This window comes from Eulemur rufifrons, chromosome 6 (assembly GCF_041146395.1).
Source record: "Eulemur rufifrons isolate Redbay chromosome 6, OSU_ERuf_1, whole genome shotgun sequence".
Classification (NCBI taxonomy): Eukaryota; Metazoa; Chordata; class Mammalia; order Primates; family Lemuridae; genus Eulemur; species Eulemur rufifrons.
In genome coordinates, this window is record NC_090988.1 from 77067865 (window position 1) to 77090257 (window position 22393).

Below are 22393 nucleotides of genomic sequence, written 5' to 3' on the forward strand. Positions count from 1 at the left end.
TTAACTTAATTTTTCCTCTCAATAGAGAAATCTAGAGAGTGACTTAAATAGCATCTGCACATATGTGCCAGCTTGTGATAGAGAATAATATACTAAAACACTTAAATTAGTCATAGTTTGAATAATTGAGCCAGCCTCTGACTTATTAAGACGAAGATGTGAATAGGAACGGTAACCACCGTACAGAACTGTATATATCAAGTTCCAGACCACTGTTGAGAGCACATTTGCCTTTAGTGGAATCATGAAATAATATGAGGAATGCTTGGCTGAGAGCAGGATAAATATTCAGGCAAAGCAGGAAGCATATTTCAACTCTAAATATGCATACACGTAAATAAAGTTCTCTGGGGCAGACTGTGATCGCCAACGTGCTTATGATAATTTGATGTAACTGCAAGCATTATAGAGTTACCAACATCTTCAGGGACAGTTCCTGTGCTAGTAGAGCTGATTGTACACTTTTAAAATGTAATGGAAGTATCACGTGTGGATATGAAACTGGTGGGGTAATGTAATGACTGCCTCATTCAGAACTGCATGCAGCACAAGTGGCTTCTCAAGTCAAAAACCTCCCTAATAGTTAAAAAACAACAGTGCCATCTTGTGTTAAAAATAAAAAACGCAGCTTTCTCACCAACTCCATTTCTTTGAAGAAAAAAGTCATTCTTAGTTGTAACAAAGTTAGCAAAGTACAAATAAGAATCTTCACCCAAAATCAGATGTTTAATTTTCTTACTTGGAATTTATCTATCAGCTATGGAGCTTCCTGGCAAATAAAGTATAATCAAGTCAGTTTTAGAGCAGTCATTTTAAAATCCATATTACTTTATTAATTTATTCATTTGTTCATTCATTCATAAAATAAATCATTCATTAGTTATTCATTCCTTTAGCCAGTGCTTATTGAACATCTACTATACCGTAGGCACAGAGTGCTAAGCATTGGGGATATAACAATGAATAAAACAGATAAGTTCTTAGAGTTTATGGAGTTTGTATTCTAGTGGGAAGAAAAGAGATAATATGCAAATGAATAAATAAATAAGATAAATGCAGTAAATGGAATAAAACAGGATATTGTAATGGAAATTACTGAGGTGAGGCGAGGTCTACTTTAGTAATGGAATCAGAGAAGGTTCTTTTGAGAGGTGACATTTGAATTGAGATCTGGACAATGGGAAGGAGACAGCCACGTGAGGACCTAGAAGGAGAGCATTCCAGGTAGAGAAAAGAACAAATGGAAAGGCTCTGAAGCAAAAATACATTTTCACCTTTTGAGGACCAGAAAGACATTGGTTTGACAGGTATGCAGTGAGTGAGGGGAAAGGTAGTACTAGACAAGGCTCAAGAGGTAGGCAGGGTACCTATAATTTGGTGAGAAAATGAGAAAGTTTCCTTGAAGCTCTATGCTCTGAAAGTCTTTTTATCCATAAAGCATAAAAATGGGAGGCCAGTGTTCCCAGAGTTTAGTTTTCATTTTGCTTCTTATTGTTTTTACTGGACAACTTTATAATCAAAAAGCAATCACAAAGGTTCCTTCTAGATTTATGTTCTAGCCTCTTATTTTATGGATGTCCCTCCTTAAATCATCTCAATTCTCAAATATGCAAACACCTCCAAAAAAAGCATTTTTAAGAAAGTCTGGGAAATCTTAGTGAGTTTTTAATGTAAGATGATTTAGGACCATGTCATCAGAAATGGTTTAAAGAACTAGTGAAAGTTGACCTGGAAATGAGATAACCCAGTGTACTAATAAATATTTCAAATATTTTAAGGACTGTCAAGTAGAAGAGGAATAGGTCATAGTACAGAGAAACAGATGAAATCATGGGATGGAGATATCCTAAATAATTAATTATGTAAACATCGGAAAGGCTGCCTCGTGAAATAGTGACTATTACTGGGAGTATTCAAGAAGAGGCTGAAGCAAAAAAATCTAACTTAGAATGTGCATGAGATGTCTGTATTGTGTTTTGAGTGGACACAATTACTTTTCCTCAAAGACTCCAGGCTTTGATGAAATCTATGATTCAGAACAATGAGGATCTTTGCTCTAAAAGATGTTTCTTTCTTTTTTCTTACTTTACATTTATTTACTTTTTTTCTAAGTGCAGACTAAATAACTAAGAGGCTAGATGACACATTCTTCAGAAGGGAATATTAGGAAAATTTCTGTTCAATTTCCGAACTGTTGAGAAAGATGTCATCCAGGACAGTTCATTCTCTCTGAAAAAAATGACTTCTACTACCTTTGTTAGTGTCAGGTCATAGGACCAAGTGAATCACCCAGCAAATGAGGAAATTTGATTCTGAAAATATAAGTTCACCATATTCTTATAACTGAGGACAGAAACAGTTTGTAACAATGATACATATATATTAATTTTCATAATTATTACAATGGTAACTGACCACGTATTTTGGGTTTTAGAATTTGGAAACTAATTCATTCCTTCCTTCATTTATTCAGTAAATGATGATTAAAGCCAGTTACTCTGCTCTTCGAGAGCACATGTGACAAAGTTCTTGCCTTCAATGAGTTGGGTTCCCAGGTTGGTGCGGGGAGGGGTGGGCCTGATAAATACATTGCTACATACGATCATTGCTGTAATTGATTTCGGTGATGAAGAGTCATTCTGCAGATAAGTACAGGGCAAGTAAAAGTACTTCAGGTAGAGAGAAATTAATATGTAGTTCAGAGGTCTGCAACAGAATGTAAATGGATTGTGCCAAATGCAGACGACAGCTTGTAGTTGGCTGAGCAGAGCTTGGAGTTCATGTGGCAGGAGGAAAAAGTGTGGAGAGGAAGCCAGCATGGGAGTGCACAGGAAGGTCAATGACAAGCATGGATGAGGGTCAGAGGGCTTGGAATTCCAGACTAATAATTTTTTCTGTCTGCAATAGGTAGCTATTGAAAACCTGTGTGAGAAGGATTGTGTATCAGAAAGATAACTGTCCACAATTGGAACTTAGAGGTGAATTGAAAGGAAGACATTATGGAGATAGAAACCAATCAGAAAGCTATTTCAATGATCTAGAAAGGTAACTGTATATTAACCTGCATCTAACTTGAACCTAGGTTAGGGAAGAAACTTAACTGTTCCTAAAGTTAATGTTTATGGAAACAAAACATGATAAATTCCTCAAATAAATGTCTACAATTCTAAGATTCTAGTCTTTTAAAATAGTAACATTATAACAATATAACTGAAAGTAGATCCTTGTAATGGTTGAACATTGAAGCTCCAGTTCTATCCTCTTGCCAAAAAACTAATTAAATACTAGCTCTTCACCTGCCATCAGTTTCACAAACTTGGCATGGGCTCCCTGCGTGGGCTCTGTGCTGTTGTCAGGCTAATGAGCTGAGTTCAAAAAGCAGCCAGGTAGCTTTTCTGGCTACACTGATTACTTACAGAATTTCAGTGGAAGCATTTTCTGTTGTTAAAGTATCTTTTTGCATTTGCTTTTCTTCTGCTTCTGTAACTTGCTTCTTTTCTCCAAAAATTGCTATCGGTTTCACAGCAAGCTTACCTCCAGATACAATGTGACTTTGGACTTCTAAAACAAGACCTGAGCAGAAATGCACAAATTGCAAGGACATATTAGTTACAATCGTAGAGTACCAGGAATTTAAAAACACATGCTAAAATACAAATACAAAAAATTTCCAGCTTTTCGGTCTATACATCGTTTGTTCTTTGATCTAATAAGTCAGATTTAATTTCATTTAATTTTTATAGATTCTTTTCTCTTAAGATATTCTTAGTCAAAAAATACTAAAAATAGGTCTTTCTAAAAATAAGTGAATTATTTTAGATTCTAACTATTCAAATGGTCTACATGATTCAGATATATTTTCTAGATCATTCTCTGGGATCCAAACTTGTCAGTGAAAGTTCCAATGACTTGAAAGACACATGCAAAGTTTTACTGTACAATGTTTGATATATGTAATAGGATAATGTTTTAAATTATATATTTTTTTCACTTTTTCTTTTCTCTGTATAGAACCTTTGTCCTGGATCCTGAGCAGTCTTAAGGGAAAGAGGAGGATCATGAGGAAATTAGGAAGGTTACACAAGGAAAGCAAAAGTCCAAAGATAGCTTTTGACATTCAAATACCATATTGCCATAAGACAACAACAATGCAACTCAGGATGGAACAGTCATGATGTATGAGCCTGTAGCTCCCATATCAAGGTTTAAATTCAGGATTGATCTGGAGAAAAACCACCATTTCTGGGCCAGAGGGGATTCAGGGCACAAGACAGAGAAAGCCAGAAAACCAGCACATGGTATCCAATTCTACCCATTGGCTTCGCTTTGGGTATCTTAGCTAAACCAGGGAAACATTGAGGAGACTGCCCATTGTCCAGGACACTGTGAACAGGGGTTACCTCTCAAGCTACCCTTGCTACTCCAATCTGAGGCACAGCCATGTGAAACTGCATCTGGTTTCTGGGAGGTACAGCAGTGGCCCAGGATTTGCTGAGAGTCTTGCTGGGGAGATTTCAAGAGGTGGTTGCCAAGCAGAGGTGAGTTGGCTCCGCAGCAGGGACTGCAGAGATGACCACTCAGTCAGAGCCAGGCTTCAGAGGGCCAGAGGGAGCAGAAGGGAGGCTGAGTTAGGCAGGAAGCATCACCCACCCAGAGCATTGTCTGGGACAAAAGAATGGAACACAAGTCACCCCAGCCATAGATTTCAGCCACCAGAGCCCAGGAAGCAAGTGCTTTTTCTTTATCCTAGAGAGGAACTAATGTGGTATGGAAACTAAGACATCTGAAAGCTCTCCCAAGGGGCTAATTAAATTAATAGATGGGACAAAATTTAAAGCCAATTGGACATTTAATTTCTTTTCCTTGATAACAATGCACAAGGCTCACAAAGAAAGCCAGTTCTGTTAAAGACAAAATGAAGAGATTATGTTTTCTTTGCACATCTAAATTGTAGTATGAACTAAAATATGCAACCCTACTAAATATATGTTAGTCTAAAGAGATAAATAGCAAGATGCAGAGGTGAAATATGAGCTGCTTAAACAAACTTGGATTTTTTTCAAGCAAAGTAATATCATCAAGCATTTTATCTTGGCAGAATATATTAAGGCAAATAATTCCAATGCTTACCTTCTATCTTACGTGTGTTGCAGAAGGTTTGAATTTTGGAAATGTCTGATGCTAGGTTCCTCAGGAAGATTTGTTTCTTTTGCTGAGCAATGGACAGATCAGGATTGATCCAATGTTCTCCACATGAAACATAGATCTATCAAAAAAAGAGTCCATGATCCTGTATACAATTGTTCACAGAAGCATTTATAATAGCAAAACTGGAAACAATCAAAATGATCTACAACATGTGAATGATTAAAGAAACTATGGAATACTACTCAGAAATAAAAAGGAACAAACTGCTGATAAAGGCAACAACTTTGATGAATTTCAAGGGTTTTGTACTGAGTTTAAAAAGTACTTCTCTATACTATCTTTGAAACTTCCTGTGAATCTATAATTATTTCAAAATAAAAGTTTTAAAAATATTTTTTAAGAAAGGAGGGGAAAGAAGGAAGAAAAAAGGAAGGAAAGGACAAGGAAGGAAGGAAGGGAAATAGGTACAAGTCAGAGGCTGGCAAACTATGGGTGCAGCCCAAATCTGGTCTGCTGCCTGTTTTTGTAAATAAAGATTTATTGGAACATAGCTATGCCCATTCTTTTACATGTTGTCTATGGTTACTTTCATACTACAGTAGCAGAGTTGAGGTTTCAATAGGGATCCTACTGTCCACAAAGCCCAAAATATCCGCTATCTGACCCTTTACAGTAAAAGTTTAATAACCCCTGGTATAAATGAACTTGTAGTACAAACACCAAAATGTTAACATGGCTATTTCTATATAATAAGACTACAGATGATATGTTTTCCTTTTCATTTTGCTTATATGCATTTCTTAAATGTCCTTAAATGAATGAATACATATTTCTTTAAAGATGAGAAAAAATAGTGATATATTGAGAAAGACTCAGTAAGAAGAAAGAAATTCAGTGCTGCATTTCTGATCATTCACACGGATCATTACAAACATTCTTTGTATGAAGATCCAGGAAAAACTTCCTTAAAAATTTTTTTTCTTGAAAAATGGGCTTCTTTTTCTTTTGTGAACATATTTAATCATGTAACTGTTCATGTTTCCATCTTCATGTTGGCTGCTCAGGGCAGTCACAGGTTAATTTCTAGCAAATATTCAATCACTCCTGGCTCCATCTTATCCTCCTCACACCCATACTCCCATTGCCCTGGTGGCCTTATCTATGCTTATCTTACATTAAATGTATCTTTTTGTATTTTATGTTTTAATGCAATCTACCTTAATTTTTTTTCTGAAAAAAAAAAACCACAGTGAATGAGCATAGAAGCACACACAAAAAAAACATTAAAAATAAATAAACAGAAAATTTGTAAATGACAGCATTAGCATTCAAAATAAGATCTACCAGCCTCCAGGAACAACAGACTGTCCACCCCACCACACTGCCTCTGATACTAGTCAATGGTTCTTTGGTTCAAGACTCTCTCAAGCGGTCTTTATGATCAGAGCCTGAGTCAAGTTCTGATAAGCTTTGTTCTCTTCAAAGAATTTTAGGTATCAGTCAAGGCAAGCTTTTTTTTCCTGTTTGTTTTGTTTTGTTTTAAACTTTTTTTAAGTTGGGGCCTCAAATTCCATAAATGGGAGAAAAGGCTGGGCCACTAAAATCCTTCTACTTTTCAGCCTTCTCCAGCAACCTAAAATACAGTGTGTGAAAAAGTAGATATAATTTTTTTCCTGAAAAAGCAAAATTATCATTTAGGAAGAAATCATTAAACAACTCCATTTTGAAGCTCTCAAAAAGAGTAGAGTATCTATCTCCTTCAGAGTAGGAGACAGAAATTACAAGTGGTGAATAATTTGACCTTCTCCAGTTTCTTCCTTAATTTATAGAGTGGGGATAATGAAAATATCCATCTCATAGGGTCATGATGAGCGTTACAAGGGTTAATTTATACACTGCTTTGAAAACCATGCCTGACACATAGAAAGCTCTCAACAAGTAGCTCTTAGTGCTACTTTCTAATGGTTGCTCAGTTAGGATAATTCTGAAAAAAAAAATAAGAATAAAAATAGTAAGCATATGCAGTCTTATAGTTAAGGACATTTTTACTTGGGTGATATTCATATATTAATATTTTTAGTTTCAAATCCACGTCTTTACCAGTTCATCTCTTTGCAGGTCTTCTAGGGTAAATATTTCCTTCCCCTTTTCACTGAACAATCTCCGAGCTGCAGAAGGTAAATTTAAAATTTCAGTGCACCTGTAAAAAGAGATATAAAAATTGACCTTGCATACAGAAAGCTTCAGGTAGCAAATAGGAAAAAAATAAAATAAATCAAGGGACTGGATCATTAATGACAACTCTGCAGGATTGCGAGACAACCAAGAGCTGGACTCTGGAGCCTGTCAGACCCTTTTGAGTCTCGTTTTCTAAGTTGTGGCACTTTGGGAAATTATTTAACCTCTCTATGCCTAAATTTCTTACCTTCCAGACTTTCTGTGAGGCTGAAAGGTTAATTTTCCAAAGTGCTGTGCACAGTGCCAGGCATGACCAACCAACAGGTAGGCACATTGCTATTGACTTTTCATTCCTCAATATGTTCCACACTTTCCTATTTCTGTGCCTGTGCTCATGCTCTTCCTTCTACCTAAAACATCTTCCTTAGCTTTTTCTCTTGAAGTTTTGATCTTTCTGCAAGGTTGTCAAAGTCACATCTCTCACCAAGTTCCCCATCACCCTTCCCCAGAAGTGATTGCTATAGTCCTTTAGCTTCCTTTGAAACTGAACTATTTAGCCTAGCTAAATATTAAACATTAAACATTTTTTTCTTTCCCCCTCCTCATGTCACCCCCCAAACAAGCACTAGGCAAGCCCTGTGATATTGAGATAAATGACAGTTTCTCTGTTCCCTGAGGAACTCCCTATCTGGTCAAGGGTGGAGACAGGTCAGCAACTGAAGTGTAATATGAAATGAGCGCTGTCATAGGCACCTTGCCAGTGTGCTGTGAGAACACAGGAAAAACGAGTTTCTCCAAGGGAGCCTTATCCAAGGAAGTGACATTTGGGTTAGGTTTTAAAGGGTAAATAGGAGCTCATCAGAAAGGGTTGGATAGACTAGAGCTGAGTGTATGATGAAGAGGGAAAAGATAAAGCTGGGAAAGAAGACAGGAACGAACTGAAAGCACTTAGGATTCCAGACTGATGAACCTGGTTTCTGTGCCATAAATCAGGAAGGTACTGAAGGTGTTAGAGCAGACGCATCGTGTTGTCAGATCTGCTCTTTAGAAAGTTTACTGCCAGAAAGGCGGAAAATGGGCTGGAGGAGGGGAGAGACTGGACAGCCAGTTTAGGATAGAGGTAAAGAGATACAATTGTGAGGAGGGAAAAACAGAGCTAGAGGGGAGTGATGGGGCATTTCCTAAAGAGCACTGTGTGATGATCCTGCCTTTGGAAGAAGGCAAGGGCATGATTCTTGCCAAATATATTTTGTGTTAGAATGTACTGCTTATAGTAAATGAATTTGAGGTAACTTTATGCTCATTAGCAAGACTCATCTGTATGAAGAGTATTTCTAAATTTTATTTCCTGCAATGGAATAGAGCAATTAAGCAGATAATTAGGCCCTCCATTTCTCTGAGGGAATCTAAGAAGTAAATAAACCAGTGGTAACTAAGTCCCTGCTTCTCACATCACAACTCTGGAGACTGACGGACCAGGAAGGACTGGGCCATGTTCCTCGAGTATAGGAACTGGTGAGATGTGGGTGGGAGGAAACTATAAGAGAACTGAGTGTAAGTCACAAGAATTGTCTGCTTCTGTTTGGGTGATACTCAAATTCCCAACCCAATTCCTTCTACTTCCCCCAAATTGCTATGTTTGCAGATCCAAGCAGTTATAGTATGGCCTAAGAAGAGATAACATTATTGTATCTGCCCCCACTCACATCTTCCTGGGCAGAATGTTAGAACCACGGAGTATTCTGTTTCAGGACAATGGGTGAGAGAATATAAGAAATAGGTTGTTGGTGAATATTTTTTCCTCTCTCTTTTGAAACCCCAGTTTTAATGCTGAATTTGGCTTATACAGGTGGGTTGGAGAGGACTGGGAAAAGCGGTTTCCTCTGTATTTCATTCCTCTAACAAGTTCACATGCTAGCCCACATAAATGGGGAGAGAAGAAGAAAAGAATTGACTCTTAAGCACCTAATAATGTAGTGTGTGCTCCGGAGTCAGATTGCCTGCATTCAAATTCTAGCCCTCTCATTTATGGGCTGTGTAACCTTGAAAAAGTTACTGAACTTCTCTGAGCCTCATTTGCCCCATCAGTAAAAGATGGATATAGCAGTCCTTATCTCATAGGGATAGTTAACCGATAAATGTATGAATACCTGTAAAGTGCCTGGGACATAAAAAGTCAGCAATGCATTAGTAAAATGGACCAAGCACTGCAAGCATTTCATGTCTTCTCTTAAATTGAATTCTCACACCATTTCTGAGCAGCTCATTTCACTGAAAAGGAAACTGAGCCTGAAGGTGAAGTTTTTTGCTCAAGGTCACATAGGTAGTACGTGAAAGCTGAAATTCAAACCTAAATATCTCTGGATCTTTTACTGCATCCTGTGGCCTCCTTAGAGGGCATCATCATAGAATGATAAGATATTAGAGCTGGAAAGTGAGGAAACTGAGGTCAAGATACTGAAGGAATAGTCCAGAATTTTTTTGTTACATGGAGGCAAAGTCCCCAGAAATAAAGTTCTCTGACTCTCACCCCAGGAGTTAGGATGGGCAACCATGTGGCCTGCTTAGGTTTATAGAGAGTTCAGGAAAGTGAGGCTTATCTCTGACTTTGCTTTCTCAAGCCTGGAACAAAGGAGGAGAATCAAATGGAGCTGCATCCCTGAGGACTGTATTCCAATACAATCCAAGGTGTCCCTGAGAGAAAAGGGCAGCAGGGAGAAGAAAGGACCTGTGTCTCCTAGAGCCACAGGCAGCTATAGCGCTGGGCAGCAGTGGAAGTCTCCTTGTACCAGTCACTTGCCAGGGAACTCCACCCCAGAGAGCTCCACCACATTCTTCCAGTTATTTCAAAATAACAAAACCTCCAGGAAAGTGTTTAATTTCTTCTTTTATCTTCTTGCTTTGTATTTCTGTCTCATTTTCTTTCCTCTCTTGGTGGTCTACCCTGACAGCTGCCCCTCATGAGGTTCTCTCTCTTTCCTGGTTATATATACAGTGATCCCTTGATCATTTTCAGTTACGTATAGTTAAATACGGCCATATGTGGTTTTCTGATTGTTTCACTAAGTAAACTGTCTTCCCCAAAAAGTTGGAAATTCTTTGAAAGCAAGGAATGCTTGCCCTTTAAAAAAAAAAACAAAGAAAAAAACAAAAACAAAAAACCTGCTGAACATCCAAAACTAGATGATACACATAATATAAACACAATAGATGCTGTTGAGAAGAGTAAAATTCTTTCTTGCCTTCTTCACTCTTCAGCCAACTCTCCTATTTAACGGACGAGGAAAACAAGGCTCAGAGAAGGGCAGGGCTTTGCTGAAGCCTTCAAGCTATTTAATAGCAAAGCTGGGGTTAAAATCAATTCCCTTGCCTCCTAATCTCCATGTTGCCAGCAACTTTATAGGAAGTAGAAGGTATCAACAAAAAACAGTTCTATATCTATGATTCTAAAATGGGGCTTAGTATACTATCAGATATTCTTTAAGCTCCGTAGGAAAAATCAACAAGAGATGTGAACCTCAAAACTGTCTAGAGTGAATTATTAAATGACGAAAGATAGCATAATTTTCCTTACAGTCAATAGACTGCCCCCTCATATTTAGCAAGGCATATTTTACAAAAAAGTTCATACCAGGTGCCCCACCTTTGAGCAGTTACCTAATTCTCGATTTTGTAGAAAATATTGATTAAAAGAAAAATCACAACAAGTTTCACAAATATGATAAAGGTTAATAGTATGGTTTGGATGTTTGTCCCCTCCAAACCTCATGTTGAAATTTGATCCCCAATGTTGAAGGTGGGGCTTAATGGGAGGTGTTTAGGTCATGGGTCATGAATAGATTAATGCCCTCCCTTAGGGGTGAGTGAAGTCTCTCTCTATTAGTTCCTGCAAGAGCTAGTTGTTAAAAAGAACCTGGCACCTCCCTCCTCTCTCTCTCTCTCTCTCTCTCTCTCTCTCTCGTTTCCTCTCTTGCCATGTGATCTCTACACACACCAGCTCCTCTTCACCTTCTGCCATAAGTGGAAGCAGACTGAAGCCCCCACCAAATGAAGATGTTCAATCTTGAACTTTCTAGTCATCAGAATTGTGAGCCAAATAAACCTTTTTTATTTATAAATTACCCAGCCTTAAGTATTCCTTTACAGCAACACAAAATGGACTAAGAGTGATTTTTAAAAATTGGTTTATAGTAGATAAAATATAAAAATTTAACTATCCTGGTCTCAATTCAAGCAAATATAAACCAGAGCAAGGTGTTGTAAATTGTGGAACATATTTTTAAATGAGAATTATTTATATTTATAGAGTTGGTAGTTCAGAAAGCTAGGGGATTTCCTGACCTTGAAATTTGAGGAGAAAAATTATACTACTTAGTATTAGTATTATAGACTCACATAGTTTATATATTTTACAGATTAAAAACTCCAGAATCATTATATTAACAAGTATTTTTTTTTATGCAGGTACATATGTATTGTGCATTATCTATAATACATAATCATTCAGGCATTTGAATAGAAAATACCTTTACATTTAAAATATTAAGTATTTACCTTTCCAAAAGTTGGTGAAATTCACTCTGGTTTGTTTCTGTTCCAGAATACTTAGTGACACAGATTTTCTCTTTCCTGTTAGTGTTAACATTTCTGAAACAAATGATCCAAGATTTGATTGATATGTCAGTACACATTAATTATCTCTCAACATGTTCCAATATGTGAAAAAATTTATTGCGATTTGCCCTAAAATAATCTTTCTTTCTTTAAAAAATACTGTTTCAAAAACTATTACAATTAAATATTAAACTTCATATGAAATATTCAATAATAGGACATGTTATTAGATAAACATTGATACTATGAATAATTCATATAAGAAAATAAATTTTCACTATTTAAAATTCTTTTCTAATAATGCTGAACTCTCTGAAATGTAAATTTATCATCTTTTAAGAAAACTCAGAGATTGCATTCATTTTATCTGTAATGTTTTATTCATATATTGTCCTATTATTAATCCAAACCTAAACATTTTAAAATTGAAAAATAAACAATGATGGTTATAGAAAAAGTATGCTAAATTGGAATATAAATCTGTTCAAATTTTTAAGTTAGAAAACTATTCTGTGCATTTTTAAAATCCTCATATTTTATTAAATGAAATAGTGATCAAACACTACATAGTTATTCATTCACTCATTAGAAATGGTGATCAAATATAGTTATTTATTCATTCAGTAGCACTGATTTAGGGCCTATTGTGGGCCCTTAATCACATGGTTAACAAAGTGACTCTCTAATACCTTTCTACTTGACTAACCAGGACACAATGTTCCATGACCATCCCACAGCAGATTGCACATCTGCTATGGATGAATCACACATCATTCCTGTTTTCTGTCTCATGGATAGAGACATAAGCAGTTAATCATGAAATAGAATGGTAGGTGCTGTGCCAGTGGAAAGCCCAGGGTGATGGGAGCAGTGGAGGACATAGCAGCAACAACACTCGAGAGGAGGGAGCATCTAGTTCAGAGTGAAAAATCTAGAAATGAAGTCTAAACTCATTCTCAAAAGATCTTTACCATAAAGACAGATCAGAGGTGTTGGAAAATGGAGGGGGTGAGAGTGGGAATGGTGGAGGAGTGTTGATAAGAAATAGAGCTAGAGAAATATGCAGGGATAGGTCACAAACGGCCCTAAAAGCTCTATTAAGGATCTTGAGTGAGTCCAGAGAGCATAACTTACTAATAACTAATACATATATTAAAATTATCTAAAATACAAAATTTCCTTTAAAGCCTCATATTGGGCCTTTCCTCTTAAAATTCCTTAAAATATCACTTATAAAATTTTCCTTTGTAGCTCTGAGAGATGAAATTTGCCTGTAACACAAGAAAACTTATGAAGGTCTTAACTTACATGAACTTGACAGCCATTATCAAGACTAATTGACAAGATCTTGTCACTTGCCAAGAGTAATAAACACCTAGGTAATCAACAAATACTATCTGATCTTCCTTTGGCTTTGCAGATAGAGAAACCAATAACAACAACAAAAAACCCCTCAAAACTGTCTCAATTAGATTATTAAATAGCTAAAGTATAGCATGTTACTAGAGCAGGATTTGGTTAGAATGGATCTGTATTTCATCATTCCAGCATGATTTTGCTTGTAAAGACACTAAATGGCCCAACCCTCTTTCTTCTTATACATAAGTTTCAGGTTAATGCAAATAATGTATCCGTATATGGTTTTTTGTTTCTTGTTTTTAGTGGTTTTTTTTTTTGAGACAAGGTCTCACTCTGTCACTAGGCTACACTGCAGTGGCATTATCATAGCTCACTGAAGCCTCGAACTCCTGGGCTCAAGCGATCCTCCTGCTTCAGCCTCCTGAGTAGCTGGGACTACAGGCACCACACCAGATAATTATTTTTATTTTTTGTAGAGATGGGGTCTCTTTATGTTGCCCAGGCTGGTCCAAACTCTTGGACTCAAGTGATCCTTCTGCCTCAGCCTCCTAGAATGATAGGATTACAGGTGTGAGCCACCATGCCCGGCTGCTATATATTAATAGAATTTATTTCTTCTAGAAAATATGTAACTTGGACTTATTAAAAGTAACATAGCAGGGCTTCTACCTTGCACAACTCTAGGAAGCCATGCATAATGATGACAATGTGAGTGGTGTTCTCTGAATCTGGGCAACACAGTCAACCTAATGTAATCCAAGACTCTTTCCATTTAAACTTTCTGTTAACCAATACTTAAATAAAGATCAGGGTGTGAGTGTGTGTGTGTGTGTGTGTGTGTGTGTGTGGAGATGCTATTGATGATTCTATAGAACATTTCCAGAATCAGCAAAAAAAGATTAAACTATATTTAGTAGAGTTTTAGTGTCAAGTGCATGCCAGTGTGTTTTAATTATTTGGGAATAATTAATTTGTATGGTGAATGAAGTGACTCTCTAACACCTGAATACCTGATGAACTAGGACATACTGTTCCATGAACATAGCATACAGTAGTAGAGAGTTTCATATACTCTGTGCTGGATAGTTGTCCAAATTTGCCAATCTCTCAAAATACGTTTGGATTACCTGACTGAACGATGCATTTTAAAATATTAATATGTTCAGATAATATCTGTATATAATTTTCAGCCTCAATTAAAAATATAGATTAAAAAAATAAATGTAGGAAGGAACAGAAATTATGTGTTAACTTTGAGTGTTTAAAAAAAGTCATATACTACTTTAAGGACATTACCCTAACATTTTACATCTAGCAGAATGAACTAATTACAAAATGTATGCGTCAAAGATTTCAATTTCAGGCTTGACTATACTTTGAAGATTAATTTTTTACTTTATCATCTTTACAGGCAGTTCAGTGGTCAGCCAATCTGAATGTTACTCATTGTTCAGCGATGTATGAAGTATATTTAATCAATGTGAAGAAAGTAATATTAAACTATTATCAGCAGCCTCAGATATTCTAAACATCTCAAAAGAAAGGTCAAGAGGTAATATCGCTGCTAATAGTATGAGAAACAATGTGTTTAACTCATTCTTTACACCAGACCTTTTCAATGATCTATTATTTCTTTTGTCATAAAATGAAATGAAAGTATAACAGGTGACTTTTCTCCAATGTTGGAGAAATATTGGCTGTTTGGGAAGATTTTATTCCAATCATAAGGTAAGCTAAAGTGCAGATCAATGCTTTTCTAGGACTATAAACTTTTAAAATGCTATCCCAAGGAAAGAATATAAATTATATAGTAATACTTCTGAGAATTATATTTGTTCATGAAATATTTCAAAGATTTAAACATAAGTAATTATGTATAATAACTTAAATAAAGAATTACAAAACTATATTTAGGACGGAATTTATGAGTTCATTTATTTCAAGATGCATTAAATAAAACTCAAACAAAAATGAGAATTCAGAATATACATTGATCATAGAACTTTTTAAAATCAGAGTTATCCATGTCTAACTCATCTTCTGTGCTTAGCCTGAATCATCAGAGTTCAAATTAAGTTCCTAACATAGAAACTAAATGAATCTTAATATCTATTTTCATCTTCAAATATCAATATGAGATCCCTTTTTCTAAATAAATACAGAAATACTCCAGAAAAAACATTCATAATGAAGACAAAAATCTGTAGAAAATAGAAAGCATATTTAATAAGAAGTATGAACAAGTTGTTCTTACTGTGTTTTCCATCCAGGTGAGATGGCTGGACCGAGTATAGTAAGAGATCTGTTTTTATTCTTGTCTCCATTCCGCAAAACTCTGAGTCTCACAGGGACATATTGCTCTGGTGTCTTACAGATGGGTTTTTTCATGGGAGGACTATTTGGAACAAGCAGTCCTTCTATTGGCCAATCAAACCCCTTCAGAAAGAAATGATAAAAATATAATCATAAGTAAATAAGAAGAGTCATTTCTAGATTAAAAAACATTAAACACACTGCTTATACCCTTAATCTTTCATTCATTCAACAAAAATTTATTGGGCATCTAAGATGTTCCAGATGATTTTGATTAATGCTTTATTTTAATAAAGAGGAAAGATAACCTATTTTAAAAATTTATCTAAAAATCTGCGTTATGTTGCAACATGGGTGATCCAATCCCTTTCATGAAATATCTTTCTAGAAAAGAACTGAATTAACATGGAATTTTTTTTTTTGCTCACATGTGAAGTATCTTTAATCAATGTGAAGAAAGAATGTGTGAAAAGTGGTTTTAAAATAGCCTGAAATAATATCACTTTAACACATTTCAGATGTTTCCATTGTAGAATTCTGTTACTTTGTACATTCATTTATTCACTCATGCATTTGCCAAATATTTATTGATTGTTTATTATATTCTAGGCACAGTACTAGTCACTGGAAATAAAACTATGAACTAGACAGGATACTCTCCCTCAAGGAATTTATAGGCGGGGTTCTCAGAAAATTACCTAGAAATAGACTGGGAACAACAATAGTGTAAGTATAATAATGACAGGTTATGGGAGTTAAGGGACCACATGGGAGGGGAACTTAACTCAGAAATGCCATATAACTGAGTCCTGAAGCCTTGTCTCAGACTTAAGGATTAATAGAACATTATGTTTGGATGATAAAAGGAGGGAAGTATGGCTTCCACGTTCATAGCTTGGACACCTGGGTGGATGGTATTGCCATTCACAGAGACAGATACTTGTAAAAGCAGAGTAAGTGGAGGAAGGGGTGATCAGAGATGATGTTAGACAAGGCCAAAGTTTGTTCTTTCTTTCTTTTTCTACCTTCATAAACAATTGTCCTGGCAGCATCCCTTGTTAACCTGCAATGACCTGTAAAATATCACAGTTCCATATACGTGTAGGTCTGTTTCTGTTCCCTTCAGTTTGTCTTTCCCTGCACAGTACCATACTACCTTGATTACAATAATTTTATATCACTACTCAGGTCAAGGAGATTGCTTCTGAATGTAAGTCTATGCACTGTATCACCCATAGAGAAATTCTGGCTAGCCAAAAAATGTCACCTTAACTAACAATGTTTTGCAGGATATGATTAAAATTATCAACCACATTAAAGTACATGCCCTTAATTCACATCTGTTCATGCAACTCTGAGAGGAGATGGACGCAGAACACATACGTCTTCTCTTATACACAGAAGTGAGATGGCTTCCTAAAGGTAGATCACTGGCCAGAGTTTTGAGTTACCAGAGCCACTCCAGAGATTTCTTTTAGAAAAACAGTCACCACTGGCAGCACATTTCGGTGACACAGAATGGGTCACAAAAGTTGCTAATTTATGTGACATATCCAACCTGCTCAATGAATCAATCTGTCACTTCAGGAGAGAATGACACTGTCACATTGAAGTCTTGGTGTAAAATAACTGGTATTTTTACCTTTCTTACTGAACCAGGGAAGAGAAAGGCAAGAGAAACAAGATTCTCCCTTGTGCTTTGTTTGTGATACCTGTTCATTCATAGAATTAGGATGTGGAACTAAGATTTTTTTTTCACTATCCCAAGCATGCTTTATTTCTGATGAATATCTGAAATGTGTATCTTAATTTCTAGCTACTTTTAGACCTTCTCACTTCCAACTTGTCTCATGTCACCACGGCAGACATTGGCTTTAGCACCACTGAAGCACTGTGAACTTCAGACTGCTTACTTTCCTTTCCAGTTAGATGAAGGAAGCCCACCTGAAACATCACAAAAACCCAATCCTAAATATAAAAAAAATTAACTTAGGTTTCAAAACTTTCCAAATATATGACTACCATGATCAGTTCTTCCTTTAAGCTACTTTAATTTCTGTTCTGATGTTTAAGGCACTTTCATTTTGTCCTTCATGGAAATAGAGAAATATGGTGTCAAGATAATGAAAGACAACAAAAACATGGGTATGTAATTAAACTGACTGGAGCGCTATTTCTTTCCCCTCCATTTTCCCAGTTGGAATTCCTACGTTCCCATTCATTTCCTTATTGGTTTTCTCTGTGTTCACACTATTCCATGGCACAACTGCACTGTCAGGAGACCCTTGATGGGCTGTGGTGAGCCCTTAAATTGATAATTCTACTTTTTCTTTCTCACCTCTCTCTCATAACCAGAGAAAGTGTGTCATTTTTTTTTTTTTTTGAAAGACCAGCTCTTAAGCAATGATTTAAGTTTTTAGTTATATTGGCCCTCCTTCATTTATTTGTTATTAATAAAATTATAGATTCTTTAATTTTCTCTCTTGAGCCTTCTCACACCTCCTTTCCCCACTTTATTCTGACTGCTAATTATCCTCACTTCTTAACAGATTAGTATACTTTTAACTTTCTTTTGTCTAGCATGAGCCCATCCAAATAGATATAATTTAGCAATTTAGAAATTTTAGAATCACTCCCCACTGGCTCATTCCAAAATATTACATATTTTCAATCTCATTTTTTCAACAATTTCTTCCTGAAATATGAAAATCCATTGCTCCTTACCTTTAAGTGTTGAAAAGTACAACTTTTTCCCCAAGAGGTGAGAAAATAACTTGAATTACTATAAATTTTTCCAGTGAACTTAGTCATAGAAGAAACCAAAATAATCCATTAATCTTGTGTTTTAATTAGGTTTTAACATATTTTTTTTAATTTCAGAATATTACAGGGTACAAACACTTTGGTTACATATATTGCCTTTGCACCACCGGAGTCAGAACTACAAGCATGCCCATTCCCCAGAAAGTGTGCACAATACCCATTAGGTGTGAATTTACCCATTTCCTCCTCCCCCTCCCACCTGCCCGACACCTGATGAATGTTACTTCAATATGGGCACATAAGTGTTAATCAATTAGAGTGAACTAACAACCTACAGAATGGGAGAAAATATTTGCATGCTACACATACAATAAAGTCATGATAACTAGCTTTAACATATTTTGAAAATACTGATATCCTCAGTATCCTCAAGAAATTCTGTTTGTTCAGAAAAATATTAATCAATTACCTTTTAAGATGAATAATATTTAAAAGTGCAAACAGCATGAGATCAGTTCTCAAAGCAGCTATCACCACTGAGAGGTAAATAATTTTTTGTATTAATGCAGTCTGAGTCACTATAAAGACAATTCCATATTTCCATATTGTTTATATTTCCTTAAATCTTCCCTTAATCATCATTCTATTTTAGAAGGTTCTGATTCAACCAGTGAGGAGGCACAGGGAATCATGATTTTCAAGGGGAAAGAAAAAACATGGTTGAGACCAGAAAATATGACAAAACAGGTAAGTTGATTGGCCCTCTTCTGAAAACAATTAGAAAGGTCAAGACAAAATATTTTTAAAAAAATCTTTTAGGAGATGGGTGTATACCTACATGACGAGTGCGATGTGCACTGTCTAGGGAATGGACACGCTTGAAGCTCAGACTCGGGGGGATGGAAGGCATGGGCAATATATATAACCTGAACTTTTGTACCCCCATAATAAGTGGAAATAAAAAATATATATAGTTCTGACAAAAAAAAAAATCTTTTAGATGTGTCATTGATCTAGCAATACAGTGAGCCATACTTGAGACCTGGAGAGGTAAGCAGAATGCTAAACCTGACTTTTATCTTGAGGGAATTTGCTAAACTCCAAGGAACTTGAGTTTCTGTTTCTACGATCTTGCAGGAGAAGAGCTCAGGAGACAAATTCCAGGGCCCACCCAAGGTGGGAAGTCACATAGGAGATCCTCTCCCTCCATAAAACAGAAATCACAATAGGCTACACTTCATAAGTGGTTACAGATAAAATAGATTATCTCAAACATTTTTACTGTGTGAAGAAAAATAATCTTCATTGAGAATTCATACCATAGGCTGATCCTTGCTTGGAGTTGAAATCATATTAGACAAAGATGAAGGAAAAAAAATTAATAATTTAGAAGAAAAATGTCTGAAAATATGATGTAAAAATGCATGATAAAGATGCAAAGAGATGAAAAATATGAAAGATGAGTTAAGAGACACGAGATCCAAAATGAGAAGCTCTAGCATACACCTAATTCTATAAAGAATGGATTGAAGGAATATAAGAGAGAGAATATTTGAAGAGTGCTGGGTGATAATTTTCCATAAATTATGCAAGATACCAATTCACATATTCAAGAACCCCAAAGAATCTAAGACTCTGCAGCAGGATAAATAAAAAAAATCTTCTCTCAGATACGTTGTGGGGAAACTATAGAATACCAAAGAAAGAAGAAGGTATTAAAAGCAGCCAGAGAAAAAAGATAGATTATCTACAAAGAACTAACATTTAGAATGATAGCTGATTTCTCTGTAACTACTATGGAAATTAGAAGTCACTGATGATTATCTTCAGTTTGCCAAGTGAAAATACCTTACATGAATGAGGGCAAAATAAAGACATTTTCAGATAAGTGAAAATTGAAAGAGTTTGCTTCCAATAAGTAAAAGAAAGATATACCAGGCAGAAAGAAGTAGTCCCAGGTGGTAGGACTGAGATGTAAGGAGGAATTATAACAAGAAGGATGAAAAATTGGGGTAAGTCTGAATACGTATTGACTGTACACAATAATGTTAACATCTTGTGGAAATTCTTTAAATGATAAAATTAAAATACATGACAACAATAGCATATAAGTCACAAATCATGATTGAAGTTAAAAGATTCCAACCTTCTTGATTGAGAGAAGAGTAAATATATTTAACTTTAGATTTTGATCATTTATGCATGCAAACTAAAATATTCAGGATAATAACAAAAAAAGAATGAAAATAGAGGGCATAATTTCCAAATTCGCAGATGATAAAAATATGATAAAAAAGTCAATATAAAGGAACACAAGAATAAGGGTAAAAGAAAGAGAAAAGTCATGGCAAATAGAAATAAACAATAATCCAAATACAGTATATACTTCTAATTACAATAAATAGAAGAGGCCAAATATTTTAGGTTAGAGACAAAGATTGTCAGACAATTTTTTAAAATTAACTATATGCTGATTATTGGGGACCCCTCTAAAACACAAGAATATACAAACAGAAATTAAAAGAATGGAAAGAAGAAATACAAGGCAAGTAATAACCGAATCAAAATGAAATATTTCTGTTAGTATTGGATAAATGAGACTTTACAAGAGCTAGAGAGAGTTTCTACATAATTACAGAAGTTTCAATTCACCAGAGAGATAGAGTATTTTGAACATATATGTGCCTAAGAATTAAATTTCAAAATATATAAAGTAAAATTTGACAGACTTCAAAAAGAAATAGAAAAATTTGTCTCCATAATGGAAGACTTAATCATATCTTTCTAATTATTGAGAAAACAAAAGAATTAGCAAGCTTGACCTCTTGTATCAAACAAGTGCAATTCAAAAGCTTCATGGAAGTTGTCAGAAATTTAACCACACATCAAACTCTGGGAAGATTCATAGCAAACAGGACATCTCCAAGACACATAGTATTCAACCTGGCCAAAGTCAAAGTGAAAGAGAAAATTCTACAAGCAGCAAGACATAAGCAACAACTGACCTACAAAGGAAAATCCAACAGGATTACAGCAGACTTCCCAGTGGAAATCTTACAAGTCAGAAGGGAGTGGCCCCCCTCTTCAATCTTATTAAACAAAACAACCGCCAGCCTAGAATTTTGTATCCTGCAAAACTAAGTTTCACATTTTATGGAGAATTAAGTCTTTCCCAGACAAGCAAGTGCTGATAGAATTCGTCAAGTCCACATATGCCTTGCAGGAAATACTCAGACCTACGCTATACATGGATCAGCACAATAGATGCCCACCAGTGTCAAAACCCCCAAAAGCGAGAGGTCAGAGCCCAGTTACCACAATGGCTCAAGAGGTAAAACAGAGCAATAAAGTTCTACTCAACAAGAAGAACAGAAATCTATCCCATTTATCAGTTCTTTCAATAAATGTGAATGGCTTGAACTCCCTACTCAAGGGACATAGGATGGCTGAATGGATACAAGCCAAGTATCTGCTATCTCCAGGAAACACACCTAACCCACAAGAATTCATTTAGACTCAAGGTGAAGGGATGGAAAACAATATTCCATGCAAATGGAAACCAAAAGAAAGCTGGTGTAGCAGTTCTCATATCAGAGAACATAGACTTCAAATCAACAAAAGTAAAGACAAAGATATTCATTATATAATGGTAAAGGGAACAATTCAACAAGATATAACAATTCTAAACATTTAAGCACCTACATAAAGCAAATCCTACTTGATCTAAACAAAATGATAAACAGCAACACCTTAATAGCCAGGGACTTCAACACCCCTCTGACAAAAGAGGACAGGTCCTCCTAAGAGAAAATAAACAAAGAAACAATGGACGTAAATGGAACTCTAGAACAAATGGGCCTAACAGACATTTATGGAACATTCTACCCAAAAACCATTGAATATACACTCTTCTCATCAGCTCATAGGACATTCTGTAAGACTGATCACATCCTAGGCCATAAAACATGTCTCAACAAATTTAAAAAAAATAGAAATTATACCATGCATCTTCTCGGAC

The 22393-nt window shown here is 35.7% G+C and overlaps 1 protein-coding gene across 2 annotated transcripts in view; it reads right to left on the reverse strand.

Moving 5' to 3' along the window:
• DCDC1 (doublecortin domain containing 1) overlaps positions 1–22393 on the reverse strand; it is a 376416-nt gene that overhangs the window by 35235 nt on the left and 318788 nt on the right. For both annotated transcript variants that reach the window (XM_069469763.1, XM_069469762.1), the window contains exons 20-23: positions 15554–15735; positions 7249–7348; positions 5131–5266; positions 3417–3573 (exon numbers count right to left, since the gene is read on the reverse strand). In XM_069469763.1, the coding sequence (XP_069325864.1) occupies positions 3417–3573; positions 5131–5266; positions 7249–7348; positions 15554–15735 (575 nt within the window). The remainder of the gene's footprint in view (positions 1–3416; positions 3574–5130; positions 5267–7248; positions 7349–15553; positions 15736–22393) is intronic.